The 15,697-nt window shown below is 44.6% G+C and overlaps 2 protein-coding genes across 3 annotated transcripts in view; one reads left to right on the top strand and one right to left on the bottom strand.

The window, feature by feature from the left end:
• On the top strand, positions 1 to 1,287 carry LOC309444317 (uncharacterized protein; the record flags this gene model as incomplete). Its single annotated transcript, XM_082062029.1, has 1 exon — positions 1 to 1,287. One exon carries the CDS (start codon positions 1 to 3, stop codon positions 1,285 to 1,287), a length of 1,287 nt encoding a protein of 428 aa, XP_081918155.1.
• A 4,201-nt stretch (positions 1,288 to 5,488) lies between these two features.
• PLS3 (plastin 3) overlaps positions 5,489 to 15,697 on the bottom strand; it is a 49,978-nt gene continuing 39,769 nt past the window's right edge. For both annotated transcript variants that reach the window (XM_082061569.1, XM_082061570.1), the window contains exons 7-16: positions 15,044 to 15,209; positions 13,341 to 13,483; positions 11,801 to 11,896; positions 10,824 to 11,019; positions 10,129 to 10,207; positions 9,343 to 9,457; positions 9,093 to 9,226; positions 8,264 to 8,387; positions 7,680 to 7,804; positions 5,489 to 6,848 (exon numbers count right to left, since the gene is read on the bottom strand). In XM_082061569.1, coding sequence (XP_081917695.1) covers positions 6,716 to 6,848; positions 7,680 to 7,804; positions 8,264 to 8,387; positions 9,093 to 9,226; positions 9,343 to 9,457; positions 10,129 to 10,207; positions 10,824 to 11,019; positions 11,801 to 11,896; positions 13,341 to 13,483; positions 15,044 to 15,209 — 1,311 coding nt within the window. In that variant the 3' untranslated portion in view covers positions 5,489 to 6,715. The remainder of the gene's footprint in view (positions 6,849 to 7,679; positions 7,805 to 8,263; positions 8,388 to 9,092; positions 9,227 to 9,342; positions 9,458 to 10,128; positions 10,208 to 10,823; positions 11,020 to 11,800; positions 11,897 to 13,340; positions 13,484 to 15,043; positions 15,210 to 15,697) is intronic.

Below are 15,697 nucleotides of genomic sequence, written 5' to 3'. Positions count from 1 at the left end.
ATGTTCTTTCTTGTTATATTTATATTTACTTGTGCAGCAAAGGCTGGGCTGAGTCTGAATATCTCTGATTCATGCCCAAGCATGTGCAAATGTGCACCCGAAGAGATTATCCACTGTAACAGAGCTGGACTGAGAGCCCTTCCCGGAGAAATTGCAGCATCCACCGTCTCTCTAAACCTCTCCAATAATTATTTGCGGATTCTCACCACCAACACGTTCAGAAACCTGACTTTCCTCCACAGCCTCTGGCTAGATGGAAACAATCTGACTTTCCTGTCCCCAGGGACCTTCAATGGTCTCAGTGAGCTGCGAGAACTGCACCTTAGCAGGAACTCACGCCTCACCTACCTGCACGCAAACACTTTCAGAGGACTGTTACACCTTATCAGCCTGGATTTGTCCCACTGCAATATCTTTGAAATCCACCCACTTCTATTTTCACACCTGCCTTCTTTAGAAATACTTGATTTAGCCTCCAATAATATGCGGTATGTTCCACAAGCCTTTAGGAACCTCTCCAGCCTCACAAGGCTGTCCCTGGAGGGCAACCACATAGAAGCCATTGGCAGAGATTCCTTGAAGGACCTGGAAACCCTGTACGATCTGAATCTCAGGAAGAATCGGATATGGATCATTCAAAATGGCGCTTTCACAAAGCTTCTCAGATTAGGTGTGTTAAATTTAGGACACAACTTCATTGCTGACTTGCCTAATCAGCTTTTTGACGGATTGATCCAGCTCAAGACCATGCACCTTGAAGCCAACAGAATCACTGCTGTCGACTGCACCTTCAGGCATCTGCTGAACTTGAGAAACTTGTACCTGAACAACAACCAGATCTCCTCCATCTCAGACTCTGCTTTCTCATACTTAAACAAGCTTCACTTCCTTCACCTGAGCAAGAACAACCTCAGCTCCCTCCCTATCCACTTGTTCGCTGAACTGCCAAAACTGAAGTACGTGTTTCTATCTCACAACCCCTGGAAATGTGACTGCAAGATGCTCTGGTTCTTGCGGTGGACCGCAACGCTCAGGGGAGCGATTGAAGGGCTGCACTGTGCCTTCCTTGGCCCTCACAACACAACGGCGCTCGATGTCCCCCGTACAGGGGACCTGATGGACTGCACAGTGCCACCTGAGCTGGCAAGCGAAGACAAGTGCAGGGTGGCTGGTACCAGCGTGGCTCCTGGGCCCCCAGCTCTCCCCAGCAAGATCGTCCTGCTGGCACTTGTCTGCCATGTGTGGTATTTTGCAAGGGGATGGGACACCTCCATGACGACATTTTGACAATGTTTAAATTATGAAGTGGACGCGACTTATTTATTTTCTTGCTATTTGTTTGTGAAAAATGATTTTCATTACAGGTGGGTTTTATATGGAAATAGAGGGATTTCATTATGTAGGAATAAATGCTTTCATTCACGGGCAATAGTCAAATCTGAAATGCTAATATCAAAATTCAAGGTAAATGTTCACATGCAGAGGAGAAGCTCACATCAGCAAGCTCAGGGTGGGGGACTGTGCTGGCTGATGCGTGGCCCCACCATGGCCTCTGTCCCACCCATTTCCTGCAGCCACGTATGATCTCTTGGGAAGAAGGGCTGCCTTCCCACACTGGGGATATTGTAAGTACTGTTAAGTAGGAATAAATTGCACATGTTCCAGCACATCTGGAGGCCCTAGCAAAGGCTCAGTCCATTAGCATCTCTGTCAACATGCTGTAGGTTCCCACAGCTGGCACACAAACTGTTTTGCTGTTACAATATAAAACAGTGATGGAGGAGCGGGTGAAAATGTCACCAAGCAAAACTTTTTTTCACTCAGCTGCTCCTTGCAGTATTGAGCCTCAGCTAACATGGCTCTGCATTTACACCTGCAAAGAGCTCATTTGTCTCAGGGATGGTTTGTACGAGTTTTGTCTCCCTGCATTTTGTTGCCAAGCTCAGGCATGGCATCCCACCAGTGCCATACCCCTGAGCTGCCTCCCTCCAGCTGCTGGGAGATGCTGATGGTCACCATGATCACTGTGCTATTTGCTTTTCCTCCCTCACACAGATCAGCCTTCTTCATCCTCCCAAGGGGATTTTCCTTTTCTGTGGGTATATTAAAAACAGCCCAAATCCTGCTGCAGCCTATGTGATGATCCACTAGAAAGCCCTCTCACACCACCCATGTGCTGCATCAGAGCCATGAGCGGCCACATGGCCTGGGATGAACTTCATTTGCAGTACAAAAAAATCCAGCTCTGAAGATGCAGTCTGGGCTTGGAAAGACATTTGAAGGAGATCCTTGAGATTAAGGACAACATGCACTCAGCAAACTCGACTGTTTAAAAAGAAAAAAATCAGTATGAAGAAAGCTGATACTGCTAAAAAACCTTGGAAGAAAACGCCTGTAATTGAATAAATAGAACCAAGTAATTGAATGAATAAAAACAAATAACTGAATATGAAAGAGCAAAATAAGCATTGCAGGAACAAAGAAATGTGCTAAAGCTTACACCTCTGGCTCCTGTCAGAAATTTTTAGAAGTGTTTGATAAAACAGGAATTATTTTGAAAGTTTGCTTGCCAGGGGCTTTCTTTTGGGAAAACACTGGGATTTGTCTTCCCTGCCCTGCACTGGTCCTTCACTGTGAGACCTCTGCTTTGCTTGGACCCCAAATTTTTCTTTGAGTTAGCCCATTTCTTGAATACATCCAGCACAAGAAGAAGATACTTTCCCATTCAGTAATTGTTGGAGTATCCATTTTTCCCCTTTTAACATGATACTAGGATGCAAAAGAGGCAAGAAAAGACAGATGGTCACTTCCAAAGTCTAAGAATTTTGACATTAATTATACCATATCTCCAGCCAGTGCTATAAACCACTAGACCACTGTTTCATCAGGATGGACGTGATTCTACTTATGGTATATCACTCCATATTCAGTGAAAACATTTGCGATTGCCTGCGGGAAGCATTGTTTACAAATTTTCATATGTGAAAGTTTTATTGGTGGAAAGCTCCCAGCTGGCTGTATGTGAGGCTTTGTGCAGTAAAACCGTTGAGACGGTTTTCTGGCGCTCCCAGTGCTCTCTGAGCAGCGAGTGCTCCCAGCTGGTACCATTGCATCCCATGTCCTGACCCCTGCAGCAGGCAGGACTCCTGCACCTCCCCTCTTGTGTGCACCAGACCCTCTCCAGCTCCCTGCCAAAATCCTCCTTTTCACCTGCTCTGTTTTCATCTCTTACACATAGAAAAATTAAGTCTCTATCAGTCAAATAGCCCTCATATAAACTTTCACCTTTGAAGCCTGCACCAGGCATAACAGTAAAGAATAAGCTGCTGCTTCAAATAAATGTGGTCTCCCTTTTTTTTTTATGGAGTGTTCCCTGGTGCACTCCCAGCAGCACCAACTTCTCAACATGCTTTGAAGGACCAGCATCTAAGAGCAGATTTGCATCTGGCCATTAAAGATGAGGAAAGATGGCATATAGCATCACAGTCCAGAAGCACCAGCTGCAGGAAGGGCACAGGAAGATGCCTGACCAGAGAAAAAGGGCTGAAAAGGAGATGGCATCTCCCTCTGACCATCATTTTCAAACTAAGCAAGGAAAATAGATAAATAGATAAATAGATAAATAGATAAATAGATAAATAGATAAATAGATAATCTTTCAGGTGCTAAAACCAAAATTTTCTATGAGACACTGCATCTCCACCCACTCCTGTCCCAAATTTGCACTTCCCAAAGCACCACGGCCCTCCACGTTTTCAGGCGCTAGTGATTCCCCATCCTCCACGCTGCAAACGACTTCCCTTGCTCTCCTGGCCTCCCGACCCTGAGCAGGTTCACCCCGCGGCCCCATCCCGGGCAGAGTGCACCGGCCCCGGCCCCGGCAGGGGTGCAGTGGCGAGCGCTGGGTAGCAGCCGAGCCCCAGGCTGAGCTCTGTCCCTCCCCTGTTGGAGACAGTCCCTGTCTGAATTGCCCCGCGAAACACAGCTCTCGCGGGGTGGGAGCTTCTGATGCGCTACCCGCGTGTTCCCAGCGCATCACCCGCCCTATTAGGGACATATACAGCGCACACGGACACCCCCATCACCTCACTGCCCCGCCATGTCCCAAATAAACTTGCTATAATAATATGATTACACTTAATTACCTGAAAAAAAAAAAAAAGAGAGGGGAACAAAGGGAAGCTGTGTGATTCTTATCATGGGCTCCAGATGGTGTGTGCAACATTTGCTTCAACAGAAATAATTTCCAGCAGGATCTGCTTCTGCAGCAGTCTCTCATGGAGGACAAGGTCACAGTAAGAAGGGCTTGTTTGTTGCTGTTGTTTTGGTTTTGCCTTCATTTTTTTCTCTCTTTGCTTTAAAAATAAAAGTGAGGACACAACCATGCATGTGGTTCAGGAGCACTGACAACACGGCATTGGAACAGAAGTCCTTCTCACCCTCACCCCACAGAAAGATTTGGAGCATGGGATGGGGAATGACATATTTGGTAGTTGGGTTCCCACATTCCTCCAAGCATTTGGCTTGTGGGTGTTTTGAGGTGGTTTAAGCTCACAGGTATGCCACCTTGTTCACCGAAGATGATGCCCAAAGCGGAGGCCAGGCATGAACCTGTAATCTAGGTTAATCCACAAGCTCGTCCCCATTCCATCAGCAGACAAGCTGCAACATACTTCTTGCACAAAACACACCTACCTGTTTTCACCAATGAAAAAAAATCATGCAAGGCAGGTCAGGAAGGGGACAACCCAGACCAGGTTTATATTGTTATGGTCACAAGAACTTGTTTATGTGACACCAGTCTCACACAAATTGTTCTTGATTTTTGTCAAAGCCACTGGTTGTTCTGGGGGCTTCTGCACTGTCAGGTCATGGTTTTGGTAAAGCTCAGCTGATACCCAGGTTCCCACCCATGGGTTGCATGAGTGGAAGAACTGGTGCATTGGGATCACCACATCCCACCAGCACCCACAGCCCTGTTCCAGGCTTGCTGGACACAGCAAGTTGGCAAATCCCCCCAACAACCAGTGGCTGCTGGGCATCCCCTCTCCCACTATGGCACCCTGAGACCCAAGTCATGCCAGGCTTGTGGTAGGTGCCACTTACAACCCCAGACCCATGGTTTCTGGAAATGAGCCAGGATAGCACATTCCTGACACAGGGAACAACTTTTCTTCCTCCTCCTGGGTTTTGCCCTAACAGGGGGTCTTCTCCTATACCCACAGACATCACCTTTGGGCACACAGCAAGAGTTTAAGAGCAAGGTTTCACAGAAGCTGCCATTAAGACAAAGCCTCGCTAAAACACAAGTTGAGAATAACTGCGCTGCCAGTGCCCATTTTAAAAGGCAAGAGCTCCTCAAGCACATGCCGATTCTCAGGTGTCTTACAGATCAGCAGACCTGGTGTAAAAAGATCAACCAAAGGAAAGCTAAAAGCAACTGAGGACGTGCTGCCGTGCTGTGTCAGTGTAAGTAAGGACATAAACGTGTATTTAAATGTTTTTATTTCAACTAATGCTTTGCCACCATATTACATCACTTTGAATAGCTTGGAATAGCAATATGATCTCAAATACAGCAAACAGCTTGCCAAAGCAAGATAATATTAAATCCTACAGATACAGCATCTTCCTTCTTTGGCGACAATGCTTCCTTTTATCTGTAAAAATACTTTTATGTTCCAGCACATTTGCTATTCAGCTTGTTGAACCCTACTGTTTATAACATTTGCCTTTTCCCTGCACAAAACCTCCCCACAATGTAGTATGGTTTTATATCCAACAGCATTTTAAATAAAAAAGTTATAGTTTTCATGCAGATTTTTGTAAAAATTATTTTCTAGGTGCACAGAACTGAACCAAGATGCATACAAAAATGCATTCACTTCCATTCTCAGGTGTGACTGTGCCATAAGGAACATGATATCATATGTTACTCTGAGAGGTCCAAGGATGGTGGTATTCTCATATGGAATACAACTTTTAAAAAACAAACAAACAAAAAAAAACAACAAAAAAGAACAAACAAACAAAAAACCCAAAACAAACAAAACCCACCCTTTTTGTAAGCAGCAAGAGAAAAAAACTGCCATGTTTATTTGTAAGGTAATCAAAATAGTCAGATGTATAAAAAAGCACCATGTACAGAGAATACCAAAGGAAGATGCATCTTCCTAATTACACATTTCTCATCTAGCATTGCGAGCTGGCTTGCAGGTTCCAACGTGTACTGTAGCTTTACCCACAAAGTTATGGAAGTGGTCAAACCTAGAATATGCTCGGACCTATGATAGAAATTAAACCAGATTGCAGATAGAAATTATATTTGTTTCCATTACAATTCATACCAACCACCTTATAACCCTCAAGGGTAAAAAAAACCACGCACCAAGTATCTGAGAAATAATGGAGTGAAAACAGCTCCAGAGCAATATTGCAAGATGCAGGACTGTTATGAATGCATTTCTGTGAGCTCTTGATAAGTTAAACTTTCCTTTGGGAAAAGAGCGCATCTGTTGGTTAAAACTCCTCTCCCTGAGAATTTTGATAAGAGTTGTCTTGCAAAGCAAAACAAAGTCCTTTGAACGTCAACAGTTCTTAGGCCAACAGCATTTCAACATGGTCAGAGCTGATCTGCTACTCATGCACCCAGGGTGGCAGGTTGGGTTTTTGTTGCATTTTGCTTTTTTTTTTTGCTTTGTATGGATCAACCCCTTTATACTCGCTTCATTCCTCTGCCCATCAAGCAGGCAAACACGGTCATGACCATCTTTGGTTTCACCTCCACAAGATCTTCTGGAAGCGCATAAACTCTGGCACCAATTCTTCTTGCCATGGACACAGCATACCTATTCACCACAGAAAGAGGAGAGGGTCAGAACTGAGACTGCTACCAAGAAATTACAAGTCAGCTCCTGGCCTATCCAACACCATTTCACCTATTATCATCTTTACTAATATTCAAGATGTGCAACAGTCCAATCACACCACATGTTTGTTTCTTTTTTTTTTTTTTGATCTTTTGCTGTATTCCTTTTCCTCAATAAAGTGTCTTTAATGTACAAATTGACTTTTGAATGTCATCAGCTTTACCACCAGTTTTAAAAAATTGTAATTAATAATTATCAGGGCTAATAGATAGCATGTATAACCAAGGATTAATCAGCTAACATTTACATTTCCCCCCTGCTTGCTCCTTAAGAATAATCAAGCAAGACTATTATCTGCAAGAAACTTTACTGTCATTCTGTCACTGCAGAACAGTCGCAGAACACACACTTCAAAGGCATGTTTTAATAGGCATACTTTAAACTTGACAACCTAAGATGACTCAACAAGACATGAAACACACAAGAGTACAATTTCAAAACCCTGAGCCACTGGCTGAGCTCTTCATATGCCTGAACAAACAAGGCGAGAAACAGAACATCATTGCTAAGAACTGCTTGGAGCTGTTCTGCATTCCTCTCAACAAGCAAGAGTCCAGACAATTACTCCCTCCAGCGTTACAGACAAGTACAGCAATTAGATTTGAAGAAGTGCTGTCTGTTTAAAAGGTACAGTGTTAAAAGAGATTGGAAATCACAGTAATAAACTGGTAAAAACACCTGCGGCTTACGGCCAGCACATGCAAGGCACACTCTTTCAATGCAAACCAGCTTTTGAGATAGCCAACTTACTTAGCATTATTTTGTTTGTCATCTTCCGATAGATTACCAGTCTTTACAAGGTCATAGTTGATACAACCAGGCTGTATAGCGTCAATTAAATCCACAACTGCCAAGCTTGTACTGATAGTCTTGTCCTAGAGAACACAGGGACAGACAAAGATGAATTCCTAATCCTGAAAGCAGACTTCTCACCTCAATTCAGCCGCTCTGCAACGTGCAACAAAACAAGCTTATAAAAGCCATTTCAAAGCAACAGCGTTAGTGCTGGACCACTGGGAAAACAAAACTGCTGCTTTTCCTTTGGTTATAGTACAAGACCATTATTCCAATCTACTCCAAATGCTCTGAAAATATGAAACACGCCAAAGTGTGACCACCCCCCCTCCTCTGCCAAGCCCTCAGCTTTCTTGCCCCATCACTGCCACTGTGGGCAGCCCTAAAAAGTCGTGTCTCTGGTAGCCTGAAGCCACTTTGTTTCCAGCAGAGACCATATCCTGTCCTGTTTAAACCCCGAAGATGTCCTGCTGTTCCTGCAGCCAAGGAAATACTTTTTGGGCACCTCTCTCCTTTTGGATGCAAGAGGGAACCTGCACCTTGAAGTTCTGGATGGAGGTGGACTTGCCAGCTTCTTTCAGGGTCTGGTTTACCCAGCTGACTATAATGTCATCATTAGCTTTCTGACCGTCACCCAGGTCCTCGAGGACATTCAGCGTGTACCTGAGAACCAGCAGAGAGAATAACATTAGGCACAGAGCCTGGGCAAAGCCCTGGTGAGCGTGCAGCCAGGATGCAATGTGAGCCGATGGCAGCTTGGAAAGTCTTCATATAGTCTCAGCTCTGCCTTTTTTTTTTTTTTTTTTTTTAATAACTCCTTTAACAAAAGGGAAGAATCATCTACCTTACCTGACGTGTGGTTTCTGTTAAAGCATTTAGTCTTTCTAGCCTTTCAAGTCCTTTAATATAAACTCACATAACTGATGATCACAAGGACTATCAACATTTTCTGTTATGAAGTTTCTCCTTCCCCCATTCCAGTGCAGAAGGGGGTTATTGGAACAGCCCCGGAATGTTTCTCTCTCAATTTCCAGTTGAAAGTTAGAGCATAAAAACTGTGTAAATCTTCCTGATTAGAGTTTCTGTACATGGACCAGACTTGAGCAGGCAAGAGAGAAGTGATCCTGGTCAGTAGGATGTTCACAGATCCACCAGCAGGTTCTCTGGTGGTCTCTGCTCCAGCCTCCCATGTGCAGCAGGATCAGCTCTGCCAGTTTTGTCCCAACTGTCTGTCAGAAACCCCGCAAGGACAGAGGTGTTACAATCTTTCTGAGTGACCTATTCCAGCGCTGCAGTACTCTCATGGCAAAAAATTTCCCAAACTCTGTACCCCATTCATAAGTTTTACATATTTGAGATGGGTCCTACCTTCTCATCAACTGCCAGACTAAGGCTAGTGTCAGTGTCGGGTTTCCATCATTCAGATCCTGTCCTCCAATGCCCACCAGGGAGAATTTAGCTGGATGCTTTCCCAAGTCTACAGCGTAGTTACAGTTTTCTAGCTACACAGGAAGAGAGTTTAAACAAAATCACTCACAAATACACTCATGTGATTGGAAGCCTCAAATAGAAATTTTTAATGTCCGTGGCTTCTTTTGAAGTATTTTGAAATGCTTACTTTTTTCATATTTGCTCCAAGTTTAGGGTACGGAGGCTTGTTAACCTTATTCCAGTCAACAGGAACTTTGATCTTTTCATATAACTGTAGTATTACCAGTGCATCTTGGAGATCACTAAAGTGGAAAACATTGATTAAGTCTAATGTTGCAAGATTTAAATGCACTCTCTGTCACATCAAGAATAATTACTACATTACTACTCTTTACAGGTTGTTGTTATTCCAACAACACTAAAAAGAAAAAAAGTCAAAACATTTTGTAGTTCTCAGGGCAGGAGAAATGCTTGCTTCATGCTTAACATCAGCTAGCTGCTGAATTAAATCAGGTTTTAGCAGAGTAATCAGCAACAGATTCAGGGAAGAATTTTGCTACATAAAACCCCAACGTAGCCACCTCTCACCACTGAGTACAGGGACCCTCAGTATCTTGCCTCTTAACTATGATGTCTTGGCTAAACCCGGTGAGAGGCAATGTAGTTTCAGTTGCACTAACACAGTTGCTCAAGCAGATCTGAATGTATTGGGATCTCAGGGTACCAATTTACACAAGATAGGGGAAAATAAACAAACTGTCTTCACAGCCCTTAAAGTAAATTGTGAGTCTGTCAAGTGCTGGCTCAGCAAACCCTAAGCTACGGACTGCAGGAAGGGTGCAGTGAGCATCTCCCACTCCCTTCCATCACCCTTTCTCAAGCTCTTTGCTTGGCACCAGGGGCAACAGGACACTGGTGTGGATACATCTCTAGTCCGATCTAGTTGTGTCTCTCCCAAGAGCCTGATCCTTACCCATAGAGGTGATTTACATGAGGGTTCACACCAAGGGAGTTCATCCAGTTGCGGAAGGTCCGTTCCTCACGTGTCTCTCCTAGATGAGAGAAAACAGTTTCATGCAACTTCTGCAAGCTCAAAGCTGAGCAAGGTTTTTCACCTTGCAAGGCAGGGAGCTTTGAGCAGCATAGCTCATCGATTAGGTTTTTGAGCAGAAAAAGGGTATTTTTTTCTACTATAATTTTTTCAAAGGAAGAGGGTTGCCCTGCTATCTAGTTTTAGATATCAGCTTGATTTAGCAGTAAGGTCTTTCACATGGGTGTTAGCTAACTGCTGTCTGAGAGCCAGGCAGCCAAAGCCCTAACCCCAGTTCTACCAACAATTAGTGCTGCTGTGAACATCTCGCTATGTCACTGGGTGTTCTTGCCCATCGCAGGAAATGGCAAAACCAACTCCCTAGCCCTGTCACAGGAGCTGATGGGTTGCTCGCAGTGCTTCTACAGGTTTCCACTCCACATCAGAGCAGCTGAACAGGCTGCCAAGTACCATTCTCATCTGCGCCAAATGAGTAAACAACCACTGCAGCACTGAAGCCTCAAATCATAGGTGTTATTTCAGTGGAGGTACCTCCCCTGGGCACAGCCTCCTGTGACACAAGTGTTTACTTTAGATATTTCCCTCCTGTTAATTTTGTAAACTGATATGGCCATCACCTTCCAGTAGTGTCCAGTCGATGTCCTGGTTTTCAGGCTTGGTAAGTGCTGGATACTTGTTGAACAGGTTGGCAACAAAGGCCAGGTTCAGTTTGGGATTGCCACTAACTACATCAGCTGGTGTGACGAACTGCCGGCAGCCAAGCCGATCTGCCTGCTGAAGCATGTACTCTGCTCTCCGCAAGTCGTCCTTCTCCTGCCAGGTATGGAACAGACAAGAGCCATCATGGAAGAGACTGGGCTACGAAGCAGATGGGAAGCTCCCAACTGCTACCTGGGGCAATGTCACCACTCCACCTGCCTTCGTTGGGCATCAGTCACTAATCAAGCAAAGGGATGAAGCATGTGTATTAAACCCTGCTGCTGTGGATGTCATATATAGGACCATAGAATAGTTTGGGTTGGAAGGGACCTTCAAAGCTCATCTAGTCCAACCCCCCTGCCATGAGCAGGGACATCTTCACCCAGATCAGGTTGCTCAGAGCCCTGTCCAGCCTGGCCTGGGATGTCTCCAGGAATGGGGCATCCGCCACCTCTCTGGGCAACCTGGGACAGTGTTTTACCACCCTCATTGTAAAAAGTTCCTTCCTCATATCTAACCAGAATCTCCCCTTTTCTAGTTTAAAACCATTGTTTGCAATTGTCCCAGTTTTTCTTGGTATTTTACCTAGCATGGTATTTTCCAAGTTTATACACTTTCCAACTTCCATGCTTTTTGAACTTAGTGGTGCAAAAGCAGAAGTCAGCATGCTCACAAATGGAACAAAACCACAGATAATTTCTTAATCTTATATGGTAATTGGTGGGTAGTGATCAGGCCTGCAACAACCACTCATTTAGCACACACCTGAGGTGCATGTAAGGCCATTGACACTTTATACGTTCTAGAAATTAAGATACCAGGTTACCTAGATGTCACAGGGCAATTATAGGGTACAGGTAGTACAGCATGAGGACACAACAGCCTGAATACTTACATTGAAACCTGACATGTTAATATCAATCTGAGGCTCTCCTTCTTTCTGCCCTTTAGGTGCTATTTGGTTGAGGAGGTGGTAATAAGCTCTGGAATCCTGAAATGGATAAAAAAGAAAATTCAGGTCTCCAGTACAGCAGTGAATACACCATAACAATTCATTTCAGGCTCATCTTTAATAAGTCACTGTGCATAATTGGCTTATGTACCTTTACTGAATTACCAAAATCTGTAAGCTTAAAAGAGAGCATGATGGCAGAAATCCAGGCAGCAGAAAAGGAAACAGAAAGGGAAAAGGTTAGAAATATTTAAGATTAAAATTATGGGGTTTAACTATTTGAAGGCTGCTTTTGCTGCAAGCTGTGTTGTGAAAGTGACCCTGTGCTGCTCGCTGTCACAGCCCCCACAGCCAGATGCCCTAAGGCAGCCCTGTCCCCTCAACGAGGCAACAATTCCTACTGCTACAGCAATTATGAATATGGCTCAGTGAAGACAAAGTCCAGACAAAAAGCTGATCACAAGAAATCTGGATATTTTCTCCTGTGCCTGTCCATTAGCTATTAATAGAATAGCTTAAAGGAGAGAGCCCAGGGATGGTCAGAAACTACAAGAAGCAAATAGCTGCAGTAATTATCAACCGAAAGTCCGTTTAGTCCTCAATACTAAGAAGCATCTCAGCATACCCTGGCAGCCTAGGGGTTGCACTAGACAAGCCAACAGCTATCAGCAAAGCTGTAATAATTTTGAAGTTGGAAATACAAGTGACTATGTGTAAGTGCACACATGCAGGCAAGCTCTGAGCTCCCCAATTATCAATTATTTTTTCCACCCTAACAGTCCTTTAACATGGAGTCCACTGCAGTCCTCTTTCTCCTCCTCAAAACCACTGGCCATGTGAATAAGCTCCAGAAACCTGCTGGGACCAGTGTCCAAAAACCCCACACTGACCAGGATTCACCACCCTCTATTTCTCACTAGTGCTGCGAGAAGAGAGCCACCCTCTCACATCTCAAAAATAGCTGTGAGACTCCCTGCTCCCATTTCTACTCAGGCCAGTGTACAGGGGTCTTGTTTCCTTTCCTCTGTCCAGCCAGTGATGTTTTGGATGAAATGCCATCACTTGCCAAGACTGTGGAAGTCACACTCTCAGGGTGAAATGCTTTGCTGCATCCCTGGAATAAGCTGAATGCCACTGAAATTTTTTTCCATCAAAAGAGATGGATTAAGAACATTTGAAAACATGAGTGATATCAGTTTCATACTCAATTAAAATGTGCAACAGCTTTGCAGCAGGGTCCCACTAGCACCGGAGAAAACACTCAAGACAGCTCAACACTGGGCTCAACCTCATGGCATGAGAGAACAGCACTGTGATACCTTAAATATACCACCCATAAAACCCCTGTTAAATCTGCTCAGGGTGTTAAGGTTAAGAAAGGTCCTGTCTGCGGATGAAGGGCATCATTCACACATGCAAACACAGCCCTGGCCACCTCCCAGCCTTTTCCCAGTCATGCGCAGGCCAGGATAGTTCTGGGTACCTTAATATCTGCGCTGAAGTTATTGATTTTGTGCCAGCCCGCGTTTTCCAAGTGGAAGTTGGCCCATCTTAGGAGCAGTTCTTCTGGGGATAGCTTCATAAGGTCCTCCAGATTTTCACCATCACGCAGTAAGGCAGCCAGTGCTAGAAGAAGAATACTTGTGAGGGGAAGGAAGGAGTTTTCAAGAGACAAACCTGGACAGCAGAATTAGAGCTGCAGTAGCATTTCAGGGGGAGAAGTTGGGGACAATACTAACTACTGATTAAGTCAAAATAATCTGGATATTAGTGGAGTTTTCCCCGGTTGGTTGTTACAAAGAGTGTGAATGATCAAGAAAACTGTGTGTAAGAAATATTTTCCATTTTCTTCTATAACAAAACTATTTAGATTTTATACACAGTCTTTTAAACTGATGACAGTAAGCTAAATGTAAATGCGCCTCTATCTCAATGAAAAAGCACTTCCAAGCAGCTTCATATGCACTGTTAAAAAAAGCCAGAGAAATCAAGACAAGCACACTTTTAATTGGCTGGTGCTTCCCTTGCCACAACTTTTCGATCTAGGTGAAACCATGTTACCACTTCACAATTGGGAAGTTAAAATAAAAGATACTGAAGCCCCTCCATCCATCTGGGTGCTCTGGTAGCCCATGCAGGAATAACAGAGCTCTTCGAATGATTTGAAAAGTTAAACTTTACATTCTGCAGGCTGTTGTGCAGGACCAAGCGAGCACATGGGGAGAGCTGCAGCACCCCCAACACCAAGAACCAAGGGAGAGCTGAGCTGTACCACTGACAGTAGCAAGGATGATTTTAGGAGAACCAAGTCATTGTGAACACATTCCCAAAGAGTGAAAGCCCTCTTCTTCTTTTTTTTTTTTGTTTTGTTTTGTTTTGTGTTTGTTTATTTTTGTTTTGAGGAAGCTGTGCAGTTGTCTATAATCCTAAAAGGATGCAAGCAGCTTTTGCCACCTTTTAATACTGTTACATACCTGTGGCCGAATAACAGAATAATTTCAGTTGGAAGGGACCCTTCAGAACATCAAGTCCAAACATATTCTAACTCTAGCACTAAACCATGTCTCTAAGAACCTCATCTATACATCTTTTAAACCCCTCCAGGGATGGTGACTCCACCACTGCCGTGGGCAGCCTGTTCCAATGCCTGACAACCCTTTCCCTGAAGAATTTTTTCCTAATATCCAATCTAAACCTCCCCTGGCACAATTTGAGGCCATTTCCTCTTGCTTGTTACTTGGGAGGAGAGACTAACACCCTCCATGCTACGACCTCCTTTCAGATAGTTGTAGAGCGACAAGGTCTCCCCTGAGTCTCCTTTTCTCCAGGCTAAATCACACCAGCAGAGCCTGTCCAGCCCAAGGAAGCCCGCAGCACCACACTCATTCACACCACAAGGCTCGAGCCAAGATGCATCTCAACATACAGACATGTGTTCAGCCAGTTCTCCGAGGCAGACACACGTTACCAGGATGGCACAACTCACCCACCTGAACCAGCTTCACAGCTATAAAGAGGCTGGAGAGCACTTGGCTCAGCACATGCCCCCATGAACCCGAAGGTGATCACTCGCCTTTCAGCAGAGATGAGGAGAGGGGAGGGAAGAGGCAGCGATGGGGCTGGAGGTGACAGCGCATACAACACGGCATTCATGCTTTAGAAGTAATCACTTATAGCTTCATTTACCTTCATTTCTGCTGAGCTCGATGTCAGCGAACAAGCCGATCTTAATAATTTGCCAGAGAAGCCCAAGGACAAGGTGGGGTTTCCCTTCCCTCAAGTCCTCTGCACCAATATTGACAACATGACACCCAATGGCAGATGCAGAATTCAACGCCAGGTTCAGGTTCTCCTGTGAACAGCACAGCGAGTGAGATACAGCCAGAAGAGATGCTGCTTTGCCTTTCATCCAGTGCCAGTGGAGTGGAGATTTCCCCCTTGTCCTTGCTCAAACAACAACAGCTCAAGGAAACGCTCCCAGCCGCTCTCTGCCTGAAGTTTAACAGAGCCGTGGTGGCAGCAGGCTGAATCAATGAGAACAGAACTAGGCACCAGGGTTTAATTTCAGCCTCTGGTATTTAGTTTCATCCTCTGAGTCAGTCACATCTAGTGGCATCAACAAGAATGAGGCTAGAAGAAGTGTTAAGTTATACACAGACACACACACACAGAGGCATCCTCACAATGACAACCTGTCGTACCGTGAAACGGTTATAGACACCCAATGCCAATAACCATCTTGTTTTCAAAAGACAGCACTGTATATAATCACCACAGCAATATCAGGTGCACACAGTATTCCAGCCATTTCACCCATTTGTCATTAATTTAGCATTTGTG

Source organism: Streptopelia decaocto (assembly GCF_964273445.1).
Source record: "Streptopelia decaocto genome assembly, chromosome: 10".
Classification (NCBI taxonomy): Eukaryota; Metazoa; Chordata; class Aves; order Columbiformes; family Columbidae; genus Streptopelia; species Streptopelia decaocto.
This window is presented reverse-complemented; position numbering and strand designations above follow the sequence as displayed.